Source organism: Mytilus trossulus, chromosome 3 (genome assembly GCF_036588685.1).
Source record: "Mytilus trossulus isolate FHL-02 chromosome 3, PNRI_Mtr1.1.1.hap1, whole genome shotgun sequence".
NCBI classification, from domain to species: domain Eukaryota; kingdom Metazoa; phylum Mollusca; class Bivalvia; order Mytilida; family Mytilidae; genus Mytilus; species Mytilus trossulus.
Window position 1 is genome coordinate 22,738,633 of NC_086375.1, and position 15,708 is coordinate 22,754,340.

Sequence of the window (15,708 nt, forward strand, 5' to 3'; positions counted from 1 at the left end):
CCATAGATTTGTTGGAAATTTACACATGGCCTGGGCCGTGATATTCATTAATTTTATGGGCCATGTGTAAATTTTTTTATTCATGTTTTCATGTAATAATCGAAAATACTTTTTTTTAAGTTGTGGATAATTATTACTTTTCTTCATTTAAGACTTTTACAAAATACATGTAAAGAATTTACAAATTGAAATATCGTTGAAGGAAGTTTTATGAGTAAGTCTATCAAATAAGAAAAATGAAAATGATGGGATGTTAGAAAAGAAAATTTCGGCAGAAATCAATATCCTAGGTGATATTTGTTAGAAGTAGTCTTTTAAGATGTCACAAATATGGTTTAATACATTTTATACATGTGAAAAAGTCAGTATATATAAATAATCATGTACTTGTTAAATTACTTACTATAGCATATGAAAAGCATAAGATATATGTTAATTTGTATTCAAATAATCATTGGGAATATCTTCTATGAATATATTAGATAGTTCAGCATACATAACAATAATATGTTTCAGTCAATTAAATAGATAACACTTGGGAAAAGTTATGTGGTTTTTTTTATACATGTATATAAATATGGGGAGAAGTGGAATGATTGCCAATAAGAATCAGATAACTATCCACCAGAGTTAAAATGAAGTGGTAGTAAGAAATAATAAGCAGCCATATTGCCTACAACAATGAGAAAAACCCATAACTGTATAGTTGTCTATAAAAGGTCCTGACATGAAAATGTGAAGCAATTTGTATTGTTTTATTGACTATAGCTTGAATGCTATTCACAACTGCGTACTACTATACACAGCTAAATACGGTAGTCAAATAAATTGAACAATTACTAAAAATGTGCTACATAATGCATTGATTAGTATAAAAGGTATGAGTTCTTTTTGCACAGTTTTCTGTATTAACCTTCATAAAGTATGCTTGAAACAAAAGTTTGGAAAGTCAAAAATATTTATTTTGATGGCAAGTTCTGTAGCAGATCCCATTCCATGTTAGTTATTCTGAGACGTTGTATATAGTGGAGTGATACAAAGTATTACCTAAATATAGGATATTTGGAATATTTTCAGGACAAAATAGATTTAACAAAAAAAGATTTGTCCAGTTATATGGACTGCACCTAGAGATAGTGTATTATGGATAGAGAAAGACATTATTGTCAGTTAAAGTGAGCAGCAGACCAACCTAAGGCATTTTAATTACCCTATATGGAATTATAGAACAGCATAACCATGAATTTATAAATCAATTTCAGCAAGCAACAGCTCTCACCATAGATTTGAATGCTAAATTAGGTTAACTGCATTTCTATCATTTGTTTGTTTTATGTACAGTGGCAAATATATCATGTATACTAAGCTTAAGTATAAGTTATAGACTTTTGACAGTGGCAAATATATCACACATACTCAGCTTAAGTATAAGTTATAGACTTTTCCCAGGATACAGGATTTTAAAAAGCCACTGGGAAATGTTGGTATGTTGGATAAGAACAATTTATAGCAATAATAATGAATTTACCATATCACTCTATTTTGAAGAGTCAATTGTTGTTTAAACGTGATCTTTTGAAAGAACTGCATTGGTCAACTTATCCGATGTACATGTATATTATGTAAGGGTGTGATGAGATCTAAAAACTAGTTTAACTGGCCACTTTAATTATGTAGTTATAGAAATAAGAAGATGTGGTATTATAAATGAGACAATTCTCCATCAGAGGTAAAATAAATAATCAATAATAATAATAATAAATAAGCATTATTTAGAGTCGGCAAGGTATAAAAACAGACAAACATAAGCTCTAATGAGCATTTAACCACCATAAGAGACATTTATAACAATACAACACATAATGTAGTACACATGCAATAAACTAGGCATAAAAGCTGGCAAAAATGCATAGCATAAAATTTGAAAAAATGGAGTATGATCTTGATGGTAAATAAATTTGCATAATATATAAACTAAAAGTCTGCACAAATTGTGCACTTACAGTCATTTCCATTTTATGGCCTAAAAATATTTTTGAACTGACTAAAATTAGCAATTTTTCAAAAATCATCAGGTAGATCATTCCATAAAACAGCAGCTGTGTATTTAAAAGAGTTCTAACCATAGGTTGATGTTTGGACCCTAGGTATATCTACAATATTATAATATCTAAAATTATATTTACAGTCTTCCAATACAACTAAATCATGAAAGCATGGTGGTGAAAATTTATATAAAATTTTAAAACACTCAATAGCCATGTTACGCATATGACTTATTTTCAGTGATGGAAATTTTGCTCATAAAAGTAGTTCATCATATGAACTAACGTAGTCTTCATAGATAAATTGTAAAGCCCTTTCCTGAAATTTTTCCAATTTGTTGGTGTTAATTTTGTTGCAAAAATGCCATGCCAAAGGACAAATATTAAAATTAGATAAAATAAATGTGTGGAAAATGGTCAATTTATTCAATTTAGTAAGGTAGCAGCCAATGCACTTTTAAACATTCAGTTGTTGGGATGTTTATGACAAATATTTTAAATGTGGTGATTAAAATTAAGTTGATAGTCAATATCAATACCCAAAAGTTTGACAATCTCATCACAGGATATTTTTGCTGACTGTATATTAAAAACAGGCTTTTTTGCAAATGTTTTATTTCCAACTGCAATGTCTTGGACTTTGTCAGGATTTGCCTGCATACAATTAAACCTGAACCAGTCAATTAAAATAGCACTTTCTCTTTCAAGTGTACATAATAAATTATCAAAATCATTATCAGCATACATGTAAGACAGAGTATTGTCATTGGCATACTTATACAGGGTACCATCTAGGGTACCATGTTCAATAAAATAGAATATGCCATTTATTAAAATATTAAATAAAAGGGGCCCCATGATTGAGCCTTGGGATACCCCTTTCTGGATGTCAGAATGTTAAAAATGGGGGTTCCCAACCCTGGATAAAAGGGGGGTATAGCTATATGTCCCCATTAAAATGCATTGATCGACCCTCCAAAAAAAGGGGGTGTTCTATCAACCGGACACAGACTCCCCCAACCTTTTGGATCCGCCAATGGGTTGTTGTCTGTATTACATGTATTAATATTGTCATTTTTTAGGCCTATGGTTTTCTGCGAAAGAATATGTCATGTTGGAACCTATTGATCCTACGGTTTGGGTTTTAATCATCGTTAAAGGTCGTACAGTACCCTTTAGTTGCATAATTTCACATAATTTGGTGTTTGTGACTAGCTATGATCAGCTATGTGGCTTAGTTCTTTATACCAAAACTTCTTTTTTTGTATGTGTATTATGGTGAAGTACAAGTCAAGGTCATGATTCGGATCCCATACTTTTCACAAAATTACAACTCTAATTTATGAAAATAACATAAAAGTACTTTTATGCCTCTCTTTTCGTTTAGCCTGTTGCTAGTTACTTTTCTTATTCAATTGTGACTGAGATTGATTGACAGGCTGGTGTTTTACGCCCCTTTAAACTCTATTGTGCTATTTCTTGGTGGTAAGTGTAGGAGGAAGCAGAAAGGAATCGACCTTCAGTAAGAAAACGTACAATATTATTGCCAAATACTCATATGCACTCTCACTGATCTACATTCTGTCTCTACCTGTATTTTGACATTGCATAAGCTCATGTCTTTATCTGACTGGTTATGACGATCTACCCCAAATCCATTGGATGTTTGGTGTGTACTGATTGATGATTTAATGTTAGTTGTTAGTGGTTTTGAATTGGCTCTCAGCAACTACGAGTACTCTCAGATGGATGTAATCAATTCTTAAGTCGGTCGTTGTCTCTTTGATACATTTCCCCATTTCCACTTTTAGTTTTTTTAGTGTTGTAAACTGTCTTTTTTGTTGCTCGGATGTACAAGTACCTGGCCACGTTCACTCGGTGTTTTTGTTATATCTATTTCTATTTACTGTCCATCTGATGAGTAAAGCCTTTTTCAACTGAATGTTATAGTTAGTTCTTATGCTGTACTGTTACACCACTATCCCAGGTAAGGAAGAGGGTTGTGATTTCGCTAACATGATTAATCCTGCCACATTCTGTATTTATGTGCTTGTTCCAACACAGGAACCAGTAACTCATTGGTTGTCGTTTGTTACTGTGTTACATTATTTTTTTTGATGTTTTGGTCGTATATTGGTATCACGTTGGCGTCCTTGTCTTCGTCCGAATATTTTTAGTTTTCGCACTCTAACTTTAAAAATGAATTGAAATCTATGAAATTTTAACATAAGGTTTAAGACCACCAAAGGAAGGTTGAGACTATGTTTGGGAGTTTTGGTTCCAACAGTATAGGAATTAAGGGCCAAAAAAGAGCCCAAATAAGCATTATTCTTGGTTTTTCGCACAATATCTTTAGTATAAGTAAATAGAAATCAATGAAATTTAAACACAAGGTTTATGACCACAAAAGGAAGGTTGGAATTGATTTTGGGAGTTGAGGTGCAAATAGTATAGGAATAAGGGACCAAAAAGGGGCCTAAATAAGCATTTTTCTTGGTTTTCCCACAATAACTTTAGTATAAGTATATAGAAATGTATGAAATTTAAACACAAGATTTATGACCATAAAAAGAAGGTTGGGATTGATTTAAGGAGTTTTGGTCACAACAGTTTAGGAATAAGGGGCCCAAAGGGTCCAAATTAAACTTTGTTTGATTTCATCAAAAATTGAATAATTGGGGTTCTTTTTTTAGTCCCGTTTTCAAATTGGTCTACATTAAGGTCCAAAGGGTCCAAAATTAAACTAAGTTTGATTTTAACAAAAATTGAATCCTTGGGGTTCTTTGATATGCTGAATCTAAAAATTTACTTAAGATTTTTTTATTATTGGCCCAGTTTTCAAAAATTAGATAATTGTTTTTTTTTATATGCCAAATCTGACTGAGTATGTAGATTCTTAATTTTTGGTCCCGTTTTCATATTGGTCTACATTAAAGTCCAAATGGTTCAAAATTAAACTAAGGTTGAATTTAACAAAAAAAAGAATTCTTGGGCTTCTTTGACATGCTGAATCCAAACATGTACTTTTTTTATTATGGGCCCAATTTTCAAGTTGGTCCAGATAAGGATCCAAAATTATTATATTAAGTATTGCGCAATAGCAAGAAATTTTCAATTGCACAGTATTCAGCAATAGCAAGAAATCTTTAATTGCACAGTATTGTATTGTGCAATAGAAGTAAATTTTCAATTGCACAGTATTGCACAATAGCAAGAAATCTTCAATTGCACAGTATTGTGCAATAGCAAGTATTTTCAATTGCACAGTATTGCGCAATAGAAAATTTCTTTCTATTGCACAATACAATACTGTGCAATTAAAGATTTCTTGTTATTGCTGAATACTGTGCAAGAAATATCTAATTGGAGTTATCTTTCTTTGTACAGAATAGTAGTTGAATCAACTTAAATCATTGTTTTATACATAGTCCAGCGGATATCAGAATCATTGATCACTTTATGGTAAAAGCACGAAACTTGGAATAGTGAAGGATTAAGGGGTATAGACAAAATTTAGATATGGAGCCACGAAAAAAAATCCAATATGGCCGCCAAATTCAAGATGGCCGACATAAGTATAACATAATTCACTTGACGAAGTCTTCCAATTTTAATGAGTTCAGAAGATGTCACAAACTTAAGGAAATACAATTAAGATATGTCAATTATTATTTTTTAAACTTTATAATACAGAAATTCAGTCTTCAATCTAAGCTCAAGAATTTGCATCAAAATGATGCTGAATAAAAAGTGAACTTATCTCCTGCACCACTTAGAAAACACAATATTTTCAAATTAAACTGTCACATCAATTATAATATGTTAGTTCACAGATGCCACATGGTTTCTTTCTCAATTTATAAGTGACAATTGCAAGAAGAGATAAAAACAAATACACAATACCAATCAAGAAATGTATTTATTTTTCTTATATATGTAATTTTGATATTTTTACAAAATTAAATTTTTTCAATAAATTGCAAGATTAAAATATTAAAAAAAACATATTTAAAAATAATTGGGTTTTCAAATTAATCTTAAAAGTCAGGATAAACAACATCAAGCATATTTCCCCAAAAAAATAATTAAACACCACAAATTAAGAAAAAAAAGGGGGGAGAGTCAACCCCACATGGGCCTGTGCATTTTCCTTAAACTTTTAGAAATTAACAATTTTCTGTTTTAAACATCTGTTTGTTGTAATATCATCAGTGGCCTTATCAGTATGAAATGACAGATTTATAACACTACTTAACCTTTTTATAATTGAGAGAAGATATGAAATTTTCACTTTCTTGTGCATGGATGTTTGACTGAAATTATCAAAATGGCTTCCAAATTCAAAATGGCGCGTCAAAATGTCTAAGTTTGACAGTATTCGTATGTATACACCATCATTGTGTGTTAGAAAGTTACCAAATCCGTGAAACTGGATAATTTGATATCGACAAAGGCCTACAATGTATCGTTAATACCTGGGTGCATAGATAATATTTTCAAAATGGCGCCGTTTAACCTGTGAAAATTTATCGTTTGATTTTAAATATGGTATAAAACAATTATTTCAATACAAGCATGTACATACAAACATATTATTATTTAATGTAACAGGTGACATTAACTATGAAATAAAATCGCCGATTCAACTCAAAATGTCGTTTTTGACGAGTTCTTATTTTTCAAAGCTTCACAATTTTCCCGATACTGATAACTCCTCATATACGGACCATGTGTCCCAAGCTGATTTCTTACCTTTCCTCAGAAAAAGCTGAGACTGTGTCACAACTGGTAAATGAATGGAACAGTGGAAAGACTTTCAATTTTAATGGTCCTAGAGCAAGACACAATCCATGGATTGAAATATATCGGAAGTTCTTTCCAGTGCCAAATCCTATCCACAGCTGTTCAGCCATTTGCATTCCCCTTTTAATGCAGCTGGGACTAAGGACATGTCAATTGAAAGTTCTCCTTCAACTGGTGGGATATCTGGTTCACCGGATCTAAGTACATCTGGTGGAAGATTTGAATAACTCTCTGGTAAAAGAGTCAATCTCTTTGACTGGCATTTCAACATAGGTTCAGATTGGTGAAATGTTTGAACAACGCCGTCAAGTTGAACATCCTCTGAAATATGTTGGAATAAAGATATACCTGTACCATGGAATGTATCTTTTAACGAGATACTGGTTGGATTGTGATAAAACAAAAAGTAAAATCACAAAATCACAATGTTGTCTCCAGCAGATGAAGTAAACACATTTCGTAGTAAATTGGTAGGAAAATCAATACCTTCTTGGACATAAAGACGACAAGCATCATTGGCCATGGAAGTCGAAATTTCTAACACTCGGTCGTAGGAGGCGATCCTGAATGTTAGGTCCAAACTGAATTATACTGACCAAAGAAAGCAATGACTTCGGTACAGAAACTTCCCGACATCCATTTGGGAAGGTTTAAATTTTAAATTTGATGCAAAAATATCTTTACGAACAAACCTAGCTGCTTTTGATATGTTGACAAACTTATTATCTAAGTCTTCTAATCAGACTCTCTTCAATGTAGGACCAATGTCATCTTTGAAAGCAAGTATGTTTTCAAGGCCTTGGTTGTAAGCATCTAAGTTAGGGAAATTAGATACAATTCTGTGTTTCAGTCGTGTACTATTAACTCGAGATGAAACATCTGCACCTAAGACATGTTACTCTTTCCCTATAAAGTTTACATATATCTGACAACTTTCAAACACTTATGGTCTCATCGCATGATCTTGTTTCATTTATTGTCGAGCCTTCGACTTTAGTCGAAAAAGCGAGACTAAGCGATCCTACATTCCGTCGTCGTCGGCGGCGTCAACAAATATTCACTCTGTGGTTGAAGTTTGTGAAATTTTAATAACTTTCTAAAACTATACTGGATTTCTACCAAACTTTGACAGAAGCTTGTTTATGATCATAAGATAGTATCCAGAAGTAAAGTTTGTAAAAAGATTACTCCGTTTTTTCTGTAATTTACTTTTAAATGGACTTAGATTTTCTTACAATCATAAAATAGTAACAAGAGAAATATTTTTATTGATTTTTTTCCTCATTGTTGTTGAGCCTGCAATTTACAGCAAAAATAGGCGAGACACTGGGTTCCGCGGAACCCTTACAAATTTTATAAGAGACTAGTTCTGAAAATGCAATATCATGGATTTGACTTTCCTTCTTAGATTTGACATTATCATTTATCATTTCTATTCGAGATGCACGATTATATAAGGAAACTAAACATTCAGAGTGGTACTTTGCTTCCTGTGCAATTAGATCAACAGTTCTTAACTTTGCAAGTAACAATGTGTCATTTAATTTTACTGCACATTCTCTCAAACGTGTATCTTATCCAAACATTGAGGACTCATGAAGGGCTTCTTGAATATTTTCAATATGGAAAAAGCACACAGACGGGTTACTGGTGGACTGAATGGAAAAGCTATGTATAGTTTTCTATTAGATGTGGTTGCTTTATCATCTATCCTCTCATGTGTGGTTCGTTTTTCTGCTCTATTCAACTTTGTCCTGTTCAGTTTTAAGTTGCAAGATTTGTGCCAACATGCCTTTTGGCCAATGAAAGACTGTGCTATTCCAGATCCCTCATCTAAGTTTTCAATGCACACATTAATGCCTTCAGGCATTAATCGTTATTTTATGAAACTTCTTAATATTGTCAGCTAAAGATTGATAACCAGCACCAACATTTGAACGTTTAGAATCAAATGGGCATATATCTACGGAAGCGTATTAGCGCCACACATTTTTTTTTTTCCTATAAGGTTTGCGTTATAACGCAAAATGTTTGCGTTATAACGCAAAGGTTTGCGTTAAAACGCAAACATAGGGGGGGGGAAATGTGTGGCGCTAATACGCTTCCGTATATATCAGTTTTTCATCTATAATTTCTTGGCATAGGATGCAATTTGCCCAATCAATATTATTTGATTTAGTCTTTTTGTCATATTCTACACTTGATAACATGAACGTCTTTTCAGTAGCCATGTTTGAAAAACTATGATCGTAAATTGGTTTATATATTCTTTGTGGATAACTTCTTTATGCCAGATGCGTGTTTCGTCTACAAATGACGTATCAGTGACGCTAATAGCTTTCTAGATATACCCGACAGTTTCTGATAATAAGACGTTTGGCGGCCATTTTAAATTTGTCGGCCATTAAGGAAATATTTTTAATCGTTCAATATTCAGAAAAGATTAATTAGCATCATTACTATCAATATGCAAAGTTTTGCAATTTTATTTTCAAATGATCAATTGTACCATTTTTTTGTACTCTTCCTCATAACTGTTGGCGGCCATTTTGAATTTGTCGGCCATTATTCAAAGTGTTATGCTTTTATTTTCAAATGATACATTATACCACATTTTGGGACTCTGTCGCATGACTGTTGGCGGCCATTTTTTTTTATTGTTCCATATTATTCAGAAAAGATTAATAATCATCATAACTAGCGATATGCAAAGTTTTGTGCTTTTATTTTCAAATTATTAATTATACTATATTTTTGGACTCTGCTTCATCACTGTTGGCGGCCATTGTGGGTTTTTTTTTATGGTTCCATATCCAAAAATGTTTATAAACATCATAACTAACACTGTGCAAAGTTTCATGCTTTTACCATAAAGTGATCAATTGTCCCAAAATGCTGGACTAACAATACACAATGTATATTCACTTTTACTTCCAACTGATAAATTAAAACAATCTTTGCCATTCAGTGATAACAAGCACTTTTTTTCATTTTAATATTTTATGATGTATTTGAATGAGTAATTATTGTTGCAAACTCTTTTAGAAATTTGAATTGAGATCAGTTTTGGAATAAAGGAAAGAGGGATGTGAAAAAAAATTGGGGGGAGGGGGGTAAATTTTTCTTATTTAAGATTTCATAAATATAAAAAAAGAAAATTTCTTCAAACGTTTTTTTGAGAGTATTAATATCTAACAGCATAGTGAGTTGCTCAAAGGCAAAACAAAATTTTAAGTTCATGAGACCACATTCATTCTGTGTCAGAAACCTATGCTGTGTCAACTATTTAATCACATTCCAAATTGAGAGCTGAATCCAGCTTGAATGTTGTGTTCATACTTGCCCCAACCGTTCAGCGTTCAATCTCTGCGGTCGTATAAAGCTGCACCCTGCGGAGCATCTGGTCTATTATATATTGTTTACGTCGACTTTTATACCTATGTATGCGTTATGGGCTTTTCTCGTGGTTGAAGGACGTATGATGATCAAAAGTTGTAAATTTCAGTTTCAGCGGTCTCTGGTAAAGGGTTGGTCTCATTGGCAATCGTACCACATCTTCTTAATAATCCTAGCAAATTAGGATTTGAGTTGAGAGCATTTGCCACGTTTGAGAATACTTGTATTTCGTTCCAGATGATTTACATCTTAAGAAAGTCCATTGTGTGTCTTCACGTTAGACATAATTCCATTTATAAATTAATTGATTAAAAATATATAATATGAAAAACAAGGAGAAAAGTAAAGGAGATTTATTATAATACAAAAAACAGTGATAAAATAAAGAAAATTGATATTATACAAAATATTAATTTATCATACATCTGCTTTTTCCTGACGATTTAAACAAGAAAAACATCCAAAAAATGCCTGAATGCTGGATAAAACTGTGTTTTTCTTTCCATCTTTGTCACATTCTGTCTCCATTTTCTTCTTTTCTGTAAAAACAAGTGTCAAAATCAAATACGTTCATGAAAGTTCAAAATCAAATAAGTTCATGAAAGTTTAAAATCAAATTGGTTCATGAAAGTTTGATAATAAGAAGTGTTATTATGTTGCAACGAAACACTTATTTAAAGACCAAAGGATAAAGTGTTTCTTATTGCATTGGGAATTTATTAATTTCAAGTTTATACGATGTTTTAATACTTCATTGACGTGTGTTTGTTGCAATACGAAAATATTGCTGGTCTTGTCAAAGACGTCCACGTGGAATCAACCATCATGACAATATAGAAAGTGTACATTTCAATAAAATGAATACCTTTTTCCAACATCTTTTGAGTTTTTTTCTCGTGCTTTTCCACTTGCTTTTTTCTCTTTTTGTCTTTCTTCTGTTGCACTTTATCAGCCTTATTGTACCTTTCCATAATCATTTCTATTCTTTTAGTGTACTTTTTTATAATCATTTCCTCTTCTCGGTCTAATTTCTTTTGTCTTTTCTCCTCTTCCATCTTTTCTCTTTTTTCCCTCCTTTCTTCTTTTTTCATTTCTTTTCCTATAGCTCCGTTAAGTTTGTAGTTTAGGCCTGTATCCTATAATAATTAATTATTTGTCATGTACAATAGTTATCAAAGGTACCACGATTATAATTTATTACACCAGACGCGCGTTTCGTCTACATAAGGCTCATCAGTGACACTCTCAGATCAAAAAAGTTATTAATCTAAACAAGTACAAAGTTGAAGAACATTTAGGACCAAAAATTCAAAAAAGTTGTACCAAATGCAACTAAGGTAATGTATGTCTGGGATAAGAAAATTCTTGTTTTTTTTTCTCTAAAAAAAAATCAAATTTTTATAAACAGAATTTTTTTTTAAAACCGGAACATATATCATGTTAGATATACTGTTCGTAGATTAAGATGACCATGCATATTATTGATATTCTTATTACCTTGAAAACGCCTCCAGCATTCTTCATAGTTTTTCCTGTTGGTCAGAAAGTGGAAAAAAATTATATACCCTCATTAATATCTGACCAAACAAACAAGTACTATATAACTGTGATCATAATTGTTAAAGCATAATGACATAATCGTTTTTATACGATCGCAAAAAAAAAATCATCGTCGTCCGAAGACGTCTTTAGTTTTCAGACAATAACTTTAGTTTTACTGAATGGATCTCTATAGCGACAAAAGAAGGGTGAAACTAGGGTTTTCTGGTCAATGGACAATTAAGACAATTCAGAAGCAGTGTAAGGGAGGTAATTCAAAAACATTTAACATACAAGGTTGGGTATGTTCGGATTTACCTCCCTAATACTACCTGTCAATTATGTTTAAAAAAGGTCAGGTTTTGGACTAATTGCCAAAAAAAAAGAGATGATCATTGAACAAATATGTAAAACAGTATCAACGGGAATTTGTAATTTTGGGCCCATTTGTAGCCGGCTGTGCGGTATGACAATCGCTCATTGTTGAAGGACGTACGATAACCTATAGTACTAAACTTCTATGTCATTTGTCTCTGAGGGAGAGATTTCTCATTGGCAATCACACCACATCTTCTTATCTTTGTAGTTACTGTTTAGCAAGCATTATTGTTTTTTTTTTCACGGAACAAAAACAGAAATGAAGTCCAGAAAAACTCATAAAATATACAACTGCAAATTAACTTAAGAAGTTACCTGCTCTCATAGATACTTCTACTTCCGCCTCCAGCTCCTTTAATTCGTCAGATATACTGAACGTTTCGTATTGCATGGTCATTTTATTTTCTTCTTCTTTTATATTTTCGGTACTTTTCTCCTCTTCTTTTAATTTGTCTAAATGGAGAATCATAATGTTCATAATAATTTGTGGATTTAGTATTTTTAAAGTCGAATTGAAGGTGATGTCGGGTACATGTCAATGAGACAGGAACCTAACAAATCAAATAACCAAACGTTTCAGAGCATTTTATAGCTAACTAAAAGGTATGGACTTTGCTCATTAGTGAAGGCCGTACGGGGACCTATAATTCTCAATTTATGTGTGATTTGGTCTCTTGTGGAGAGTTGCCTCATAGGCAATTAAATCCCATCTTCTTTTTATATGTATCTGTTATTTATTTTTTACAACTTGTCTTGATGCCAAGTATTCAGCTTTCAAGTTTGAGCTTGACATTATTAAAAAAAATCATGCGTCTTCAAACAAATTATGTTTATCCACCTTTGCATATCTTTAGTTTTGTGTCAGTGGTTGCTGTTTTATTAATACTATACACGTCGCATTTACTTATGTATTATTTTTGAAGTTACAAAAACATACCCAATAATTTTATCTTTTCACAGGACATAAAAGCACAGGAACCACGACAATTGTAGTCAGAACTCGAAAACTTATATTATTCTTTATAATCTAACATTATTTTTCTATTATTTAAAAAAAAACTTAAACTACAAGAATATAAACTTAATATCTAAGATGCTTATTTAGTTTAAACATATATAATTATATATGTTTAAACTAACTGAAATACAGAAATCAGTTCAAGACAATGAATTATAAGCTCACATTAACTTGAAGATGCCGAAAATATATTTTTGTCTAAGTAGGTTTTAAAATAAAAATAGAAAAAGAACAGAAAGCATAGTACTTGGATAAAAAGTATAATAGAATAACTCACCACACTCTTATTTCTATGGCGACTATCTTCGGAAGTGCTGCACAGGATAAATTCTTTTAAAAGACGTCTAAAAACTTTTCCTTTTGCAATTAATCGCCAATACTTCAACTATAACGTTGTCATGCGAGATGTTTGTTTATGACGTCGATGGATGGTGATGTAGTGGCGATCAACTTTCAGTATGTTATCAATATCGTATGTATAGCACATTTAGGATTAAGTTTGTTCGTATAAATGCTCGTGTGTTCGTCATATCTGTCCCATTTTTTATCCACTACTGCTCTTGGAGAACCGCTAGCCTAAAATTTGGCAATCTTTTACTTATAGTTACAAAGTTCACTCGATAGTTAAATTATCAATTTTAAAGTCCTCGCCGAGGCGGCTCTGACTTTAAAATTGATAATTTAACTATTTCGATTGGATAAATCCGATAATCCACTGGTATCAATGCAAGAATCTATGTATTACAAGTGACGTTTATAGAGATTAACCTGCCTCAAAAAAGATAGGGGTCTTTATCATATACTTAGACTAAATAGCATATGAATTTTACTGTATGATAATAGTATTAGATTAACGTAAATTCCATATTTTTTTCGAATTGGTGCTTTGCGGGCTGATATTTAAGGTATTAGGTTTTTACCTATGATATTGTTTTCTCAAATAAATATATAATACTAGTAGATCTGAAAAGTTCATGAGGAATCATGGCAAATACATGTATCCTTATTATAGATTAAAAAGTGTTTCATAATTTCCTTAGGCTTTCAAATGAATTTTGTAACTATACTAGATTATAACTTTAATGTAATTTTAGCTCTTGTGGAGAGTTGTCTCATTGGCAATCATATTTTTCAAGTAAAGCCTAAATGTGACTGGAGTTTGGAAACTTTGACTTCAACCCAAGATAATAATGGACCACAAACTACAAATGTAGCATTTGTCATAATGTCTGTACCTCATATGTGCATATATAAGTCATCAGGTAATACCTCTTAGGAAGACAGGCCTCGACAATAACGCTTGTCCGATTGCCCGGTACTAGAGGAAAAAAAAGATCGGACAAGTAAAAGCTGTATCAAGCTTGTCCGATTGCCCGGTACTAGAGGGAAAAAAAGATCGGACAAGTAAAAGCTGTATCAAGCTTGTCCGTCGGGACAAGTGCAATTATTCTTCAGAAAATAAATTTAATCCATCTTTGATGAACAAAGTATAACTATAAACAAAAAACAAATATTAATTTGACATGTTTCTGTATTCTGTTTATTCAAATGCAAAACCTTTTCTTCAATGTGTTTACTTGCAATCGATATTTTTTAACTGGTTCTTTTTAACAGGTAAAATGTATACTATTCTCGGAAACCAGTCTTACTGATCCGAATCAATGCTGTGCTGTAGATAAGGACCGTTGGTCACCTTGACAGGTTTAGTCCAAAGTTTAATAGACAGTTTAGCACCATATAGTACTGCAACTGACATCGAAAAAGACGCTTAGTTAACGAGTTTAATGGTCCGGAATAACACACGGCTGCAAATTGTTTTAAATGATAGAATAATATCTATGTTTTAATTTTCGTCGGGTCGTAAAAAGTTTCTATGGTCACATTTTTGTATTTTATCCCTTTAATGGGGGTACCCCTCAATTTACGGTTTTGGGTAGTGACCTAAAACTCCAAAAAAATACTTTTTTGTTACATTTCCCGCTATTTTCGTAAATATTTTCGATGCACATATCATCAAGGATCATTGGAATGATGAAGACATAAATATAATACCATCTCCAAGTAAAACTTTCAAACTTTAAGTTGGCTGTTTTTTTTCGATAGAAATTTAACGCGTTTTTCTTTAAAAACGAGAAAATATATGATTCAAAAACAGTATTTGACATTTGAGAGGACAAACTATATTATTGCGATACTTCATGCAAATTTTTTTGGGCAAATTCCAAGCTATTTTGTCAAAAACTCAAAAATAAAAACATCATTTGTACCTTTTTTAATTACGGAAATCTCCTATCCGTCAATCAGCTCCACCATTTATTTTTTCTTTCACAATCAATTTGATAGTTTCGATGTGATTATGTAGATTTTGTATGAGAAGTTAATTTATTTTTGAGTGATTTGAATATATATAGTAGATCTTTCGTGTTTTTTTCTGTAAATAAGTTATATTTTTTATAATAAAATTTTGATTTTTTATAAAAATTAACCAAATCCTTCGGATAAGAGTTTTTTCCGGATAATGACTGGTTG

General features: G+C 31.9%; 1 protein-coding gene across 1 annotated transcript; it reads right to left on the reverse strand.

Moving 5' to 3' along the window:
* Positions 1 to 10,583: 10,583 nt before the first annotated feature.
* LOC134710571 (uncharacterized) lies at positions 10,584 to 13,839 on the reverse strand. Its single transcript, XM_063570947.1, has 5 exons — positions 13,457 to 13,839; positions 12,477 to 12,614; positions 11,742 to 11,776; positions 11,110 to 11,380; positions 10,584 to 10,783 (listed from the first exon to the last, which is right to left on the reverse strand). Exons 2-5 carry the CDS (start codon positions 12,556 to 12,558, stop codon positions 10,662 to 10,664), a joined length of 510 nt encoding a protein of 169 aa, XP_063427017.1. The 5' UTR covers positions 12,559 to 12,614; positions 13,457 to 13,839; the 3' UTR covers positions 10,584 to 10,661.
* Positions 13,840 to 15,708: the final 1,869 nt, after the last annotated feature.

Bases quoted from the DNA above. Each gene is read 5' to 3' on its own strand.
- LOC134710571 (XM_063570947.1), bottom strand. From the start codon at position 12,558: ATGACCATGCAATACGAAACGTTCAGTATATCTGACGAATTAAAGGAG. The intron at 11,381-11,741 runs GTAATAAGAATA...TAATTATTATAG, and splicing joins ATGCTGGAGGCGTTTTCAAG to GATACAGGCCTAAACTACAA. The intron at 10,784-11,109 runs GTATTCATTTTA...TTGTTTTTACAG, and splicing joins TCAAAAGATGTTGGAAAAAG to AAAAGAAGAAAATGGAGACA.